Source organism: Eucalyptus grandis, chromosome 8 (assembly GCF_016545825.1).
Source record: "Eucalyptus grandis isolate ANBG69807.140 chromosome 8, ASM1654582v1, whole genome shotgun sequence".
NCBI classification, from domain to species: Eukaryota; Viridiplantae; Streptophyta; class Magnoliopsida; order Myrtales; family Myrtaceae; genus Eucalyptus; species Eucalyptus grandis.
The window spans coordinates 45,819,118-45,826,020 of record NC_052619.1 but is presented as its reverse complement, the minus strand read 5'-3'; the positions used below and the strand labels follow the sequence as shown (position 1 = coordinate 45,826,020).

At 39.3% G+C, this 6,903-nt stretch overlaps 1 protein-coding gene across 1 annotated transcript; it reads left to right on the top strand.

The window, feature by feature from the left end:
- The first annotated feature begins 2,154 nt into the window (after positions 1–2,154).
- On the top strand, positions 2,155–6,127 carry LOC104417261 (protein SIEVE ELEMENT OCCLUSION B-like). Its single transcript, XM_039298719.1, has 7 exons — positions 2,155–2,473; positions 2,909–2,977; positions 3,338–3,750; positions 3,836–3,906; positions 4,068–4,183; positions 4,370–4,837; positions 5,349–6,127. Exons 1-7 carry the CDS (start codon positions 2,228–2,230, stop codon positions 5,889–5,891), a joined length of 1,926 nt encoding a protein of 641 aa, XP_039154653.1. The 5' UTR covers positions 2,155–2,227; the 3' UTR covers positions 5,892–6,127.
- The last annotated feature ends 776 nt before the right edge of the window (positions 6,128–6,903 follow it).

Below are 6,903 nucleotides of genomic sequence, written 5' to 3'. Positions count from 1 at the left end.
CCAAATCTAGCAAGGTCAAGCTAATCACCACCTAATGGATTAAAAAAGGTAGGGGGGAGAGAGAGGGGAAAAAATTCTATAAAATATTGAAATATTATTTAAAAAATGTCTATGTTAGCGTCAATAGTGCTATGTAGGGCAGCCAACACCTATGTCAATACCAGCCGACCAAAATTGATTGGATTGACTAAATTTACACAAATACAAAAAGTCTATGACTCATTTGGCCCCAAACAGAATATTTAAGACTAAATTAACACAATGGCAATAACTTTAAGTCTTTTTTGATAATTTGTCTAATAAATGTAATGCACCACTATACTGCTTCCCAGATCCAAGGAAAAGTTCATGGGTAACATTCTCCAACTTTGTTGTTCTGTTTCTTTTCTCAATGCTATGTTAAGTGTATACGCTTATGTTGGTGTGATCAATGCTAGATGTGGTGATATTTTATCTGTAGAAATTTAGACCCAATTAGATAAAATCCAGTAAGTCTGCCTTTGCTTTGCTTGATGTAGGCAGTCATGCTTGATAAGAACATAAAGCATCTCTCAAATCGACCCGACCCAAATGATCTTCGATAGGAAATTTGTCTCGCCCATGAGATTCATAGGGAGTCATCGTTTATAATGTTGTGCAAACAATCAATCAAACATATTAACAAAGAGTTAGATCAAACATCATAGTTTTATTATTCGATCAATGTGACCTACGTCAACAAGGAGAGCAATAACATATTTTGTTATAAATCAAGCGATACAACGAAAATTAGAAGTACATTCAAGTCACATTAAACAGTCTTAGTGATTTTCAATTCTCCACTACACCTAATAAACTATACAACGTTTTCCAAAAATAATCTCTCTATCTCATAAATAATTTATTTGAAATCTTCACACAAGAATTTCACAATTTCAAAACACTCTTGAATTTGCTCCGGTATGTAATTAAATCACGATGACCCAATGTAAATCGCCCGCAAGAAGTACAGACACTTCGGCTGCGTGCACGCTCACTTCTTGACTAAGCCCCTCAAGCTTATGTAAGTACTCGTTTTTTCGGAACGAAAGTTCAAATAAAAACTATCTTTTATTTTTCCCATTAAATTTTAAATTTTATCTAAATTTCCAAATCTTATTTATTAGGAGAACATTTATGTGAATTTACGTGTCAATAATTGTATATTATAGAAATTTGTGTTAATTTTTTTTTTAAAAGTCAAAGCACATATGTCGCAAGATTTAAATTAAACAAAAAGTAAAAAGGTTAAAAAGTTTAGAGACATGCCCCTATAAAACAATACGAACCATGTTGTTACTCAAAACAACCCGAATCCTAAGATTGGGCGACAAAGTCTACTTTGGATCTTTTCTATAGGGGTTGAATAGCCACACACTTCGATTGGACTTCATTCATGAGCTCAAGTCTGAAACATACCTTCAATAAGAAATCATCGAAAAAACGCATCCAATATTATTGCTTATTGGGAACATAAATCATCCGAACAGCCGAGATTTCTATCTCGAAATAATCTCTAGACAATGGTACATATTAGAGGGTCCTCCAATCAACAATCGACCCCTCTACAAATTTTTCATGAAAAATGAGCGAACGCACAATCGAACAAGCACCAGAGAGAAAAATAAAAATGAAAATAAAAGGAAACAAATTGATTTGTATGGTTCTGTCATGGCCTATGACAGGCGGTTAGAAAGTCAAAACGTTAATTACTTAAAATGTCTCACCAAATCAAAGCCCCAATCAACTTTTGCGAATGAGCTTCGAAAACTCCCGTATATGCTAGCCTTGCTTCGTAATGTATTATTACCACTCTAAGTACCCGATACGTAAAATACCTTCATCCACTCTTACACCAGATCTCGCCATATGTTTATGTTGCACTCTCCGCACACTATAGGTTTTCGTTTTTTTTTTTTTTTTAATTACTAGTAACGCGCTCCCCGAGTTACGATATAAATTGAACGTTCTTAAATGTTGCGCACATGTCTCTTCGCTGGCAGAATACACATCTCGATGCGACTCGTTAATTAATCGCTCTTGCCAGCTCGTAAGCTGTCGTGTTGTGGCCTTGGAGTGCTATAAATAGGTGATAAGGGACCTGCGGTTTGCTCCACACAAGCCTTCCTCCTTCATTTCACTCACTCCCTTGAAACCCTACACTCTTTCTGCTTCAGTCCTTCCTTTTTCCCTTTCTCTGCATCCGAAAATGGCCAAGAACAATGGCAACGTGACCGCAGTGGCGGGAAACAATGGCTCCATCACCATGACCGTGCCCACCGTACTTGACCTCCTTGAAGATGCCAACTTCAAGGAAAAGGTCACGAGCAAGCCACGCTTGGACCCAAAAGAAGTTGATGTCAAGAGCCTGAACCTGAGCCTGAGCCTCGTCGAGAAAATCCTCAACCAAGCCTTGGACTCTGCCGATGACGTTGCTAACACCACTTGGGCAAAGGTAAAGTAGTGGACAAGCAAGTTCAACGACATGCTATAGTCTCTTTTCCATATACTTCCTAGCGGTGGTAATTTACTTCATCGAGAGGCCAAAAGACTGAACCTGCTTGTGGATCTTGGAAGATATTTCATTAGGCTTTCGGATAGTCGGCCCCTGTGCTCAACTCCCTAAATTATATTTACAAACGGCCTTAGGACTACATATTACTCACAAAAACACGAAATTCATATTTACTTGTTTCCATGGCAATTACTACTAACTTCTCCATTTACTTGTTTCCATGGGTAGTTGGCTGGATCTTAAAGTTTTTTTTGTGACAAAATGTCTTTGCTTCTCAAATTATCGGCCAAAGTTTATAAAGATACACAATGTTCACGTGCCTTTATGCTGATAATATTCCATGGTTAGGACTAACAAGCGAATTCGTTTTTCCAGGATAACCAAGGCCAGAGCGATGGCTTGGCTGCCGATTTGACATCAACCATTGGAAAACTGTACGACAAGGTAAAAGCAGAGATATTCCTCTGTCAAAAGTGGAAATATACGAATGCGAGAGCTCTGGACTTTTTTAGATTGTTTCAAAATTACTTACACATCATTACAACTTATACTAAAGTAAAAGCACATTTCTAAGCTCCAGACCTCTTTCGATTGTTTTGAAATTACTTAAAGATTAATTTCAGATAACAACTTATACTAAAGTAAAAGTACATTTCTATGCCACGTTAAAATTATTTATTCTATCAGGAAAATAGAAGCAAATAATGTGTTTATTAAATTCTTCGTTGCGTTCTTTTCTAAGATATTCTTCTCGATTTTGTTACTTCCCATGTTTAATATGGAAAACTATGTACGGCACGACAGTTTGAGGCCCCGCAAATCAACAATGAGAAGCAAACAATACAATTGCTTGTGGACGAGTTGTCATCCTTTTCATGGGATGCCAAAGCTGTGCTGACATTGTTAGCTTTTACGGCATACTGTACCGAGAGCTTTTTTTACACTCAATTTGGAGCGAAAGCCAAGCTTTTACGCCTAACGGCCAGTGTGCGAGGGAAACCCCCACCTGCTATGACCAAGGCTTTTGTGGACCTTAGCAATCTGATCAGGAAGACTTTGGAGTTCACCAAGTGCATTGTAGAGTATGGGAGCTACTGCAAAAATTTTGAAAAAAAGCCAGGAATGTCAAAATGCATATTAGACAATTCTTATTACATCATCGTCTTTGTACTTCGCTGCTCAGATCTGTTCAGTCGCAAGATTAGCAGGGGCAATGAGTATGTTGTACCTCACCTTTGCTTATAAATACCTCCATTAACAGACTTGGAATTAATTCCATTTTCTATTTCTCGATGACTTCAGGTTAGAAGAGCCAGATTTGTCGAACTTCTTAAGGCAGGTCATGACGAAATATCAATATTTCAAGGAAAAGGGTGAGATCATTGTTGTTTTCAAACTAAATGTTGTTCACTCACCGGTGGAATGAAGCGTTCATGCCCCTCCTCCAGACTCCCTTTTGTGTACACAGATAATTTTTGTCAGATCCACATGTCGAACAAAAGTACCTAAAATTAAAGTGATTCACATTATGCAGGGGAGGAACTCTTATATCAGAACATTGAGGAGATTTCCAGTGGTTGTACTGATATTGTGGACCACATGACAGCATTATTTTCATCGACAGTCTATCAATGTTCCAAGAAGACAACGGTTAGCTTCTCAGTCTAATAAATTTCATTGACTTAATTACCAGTCATGTTTTGTATAACAATGTCACAAGAAGGGAATGCATATCAACTTGCAAGTAATTAACTACAATTGAAATTCTTAGATAGTTCGTTTGTTTGCATTCAAAATGCAAAAACAACAGCATGGTTTGATCACTAGATGTTACAGGTAAAGGTGGAGGAGTTGAAGAACAAGAGTGTGATTCTGCTCATTTTGGACTTGAAATTGTCGGACGACGATCGAACAACCCTTACCAGCATCTACAATGTGAGCACCTTCAAATCTGATAATTACGAAATTATGTGGGTTCCTATCGTGAAGGGACATGATGAGGAGATGAAGCAGTTCCTGGACATGAGATCAGGGATGCCGTGGTACACATGCACCTCCATGGTCAGCAAGCCAGCGGTTAAGTTCATTGAAGAGAAGTGGCAATTTAGGCAGCAGACGATGGTTGTTGTGCTGAACAAAGAGGGGAAGGTGGTAAACAAGGATGCGATGACGATGATAAGAGTTTGGGGATGGAAAGCCTGCCCGTTCACAGAGTTGAAGTACAAGGACCTCTGGAGCACACGAGAGATGAACTGGCTCGAGCTTATGGTGAATGAAACGATCGCCTCTTATATCGATCAAAGCGTAAGTTACAAATGCAGTATGGTTTTGAATATCGGGGCAATACTTTCAGCATCCACCCCAATTAGAAGAACCTTTCTCTTACTAGGGTTTTGATTGGCACGTTACAAATCTGGACATATCATTCACATTTAACTTTAGTTGGATTTATATTTAGGTGATGTCCACATTCACAACCGAACGATCAAAGTCTAGTCAGAGATTTTCCTCCAAATAGAGACGAAGGAAGACACAGCATCAATTATAATTTCGTCTCTCAACATTAATAAATCCATTTAGTCTTTAACACCCTCGGCCAAGCACAAACTTGCATCCTAAGGACAAAAGCGAGTAGAACGAGCTTCTACTGTTACAATTCACGTGAAATTCACCCACCTAAAAATTTAGATACATCTAACGTCACATGTACGGAATTCGCACAAGATCATTAGCAAGATAGGTTGAAAGTTTCCTAACTTAAAACAATTTTTATTCTTGTTCTTTTGACATGTCCTCTGTCTTGATTGTTGGCCAGTTTGAAAGGAAGGAGCTCCTACTTTTGTATGACTCAGTTGAAGACTCCAAGACTGTCCGTGAGATTGAAGAATACCTGGAGAAGATCAAAGGATATTCAGTCTCCTTCAGAGATATCAGAATCGGTATGAAGCGAGACAAATTCCTGACCCGCCTCGAGAACTGCATTTTCTCAAAGATGCATGTGAATCAAGACATCAACAACGCCCTGACGCAGGAGCTGCTCAAGCTCTACACCAGCTACAAGAAGCAAGGAGGGTTTGCCATCGTCGCGAGAGGGTCACGCGTGGTTGTCAACGCTCGCCTCACAGATTTCGCAACTGTGCTGTCGCAACACCAGACGTGGATCAAGAGGGTGACTCAGACACAGGATTTCGAGGCCGTCTTCCAAGAGCATTACGACCAGGTCATTGTGAAGCCGCGCTGCCACCATTTCTATATCCCCAACATGGTTGACCACGTACCGAAACGCATCGAGTGCCCCGCGTGCTCTCGGGAAATGAAGACCGCCATCACGTACGAGTGCTGCCACGGTGCTCACTGACTAGCCAACGAGGCCATCGAGCCCACCACCTTCTGCCGGTGCTCCAAAATAAACACGGACTGTTTAGCTCAGTGGCGTTTTCAAGTTATTTCTTTACTTGTCGGTTTGATGTTGCTTTTGATAATATGCGGTTGGAGTATGTAACATGCTTGTAGGTGTACTGCAGAGAGCTCGATGTACTCTGCATGCAGACACCGTGTCCTTTGAAGAAATGCTTTTATGATCTTAATCTGGTTCATCACTTACATTTTCGAGGCATACAAGATCAGACTTTCTAGTGATAACATTGAGAGCTTTTCATTTTATTTCCACAAGGTGTGACTATGTGTCATTTTATCACCTTAGCGACCGGAGTCCAAATTCAGCGCATTGAGAACTTTCTATTTGAGTCACAAAAGAAACTGTGAGCTCTCTAATTTCATCCTTCACGCCGTAGGGTATTTCAATAAACGTACTTTGGAGCCGGTCTCAATCTGGTGGAGCTGGGACGGGCTCACTTAATGAATAGTTTATACTTCATTGACGCCTTAAACCAAAAATTTAAACAGTAATGGAGGTTTCAACCCCATCCAATCCCCTTTCTATAATACAAAACAAAAGTTCCAAGGCTTCCAAAAGATTATAAGACTTCAATAACACACGAAAAATACTTCTTTTTCCGGATTAATACTTAAAACATTTTGAGAATATACAGTCAAAATTCTATATACAAGTCAGATCTGGACTTCGTCCCATCTTCAAATCTCATTTGGTGGGACTCAGATGGTTCCTGAGATGGCACGCCCTGACCTCTTCTTTTCCTTCACTTTCATCCTCATATCTTCCTTAGACGTCATACACAACCAGGCCATTAATAATGGGAGTAATTTGAAGGTGAAATGCTCGCAACTCACTCAAAGAAGAGAAGAATATAGATGGACTTGTCAATTTATTTCACATTAACAAAAACAATTACAAGATTCCCCCATTTATAGATTTGTTATTGTTGGATTTTGCGGAAGTGTGTGTCTAC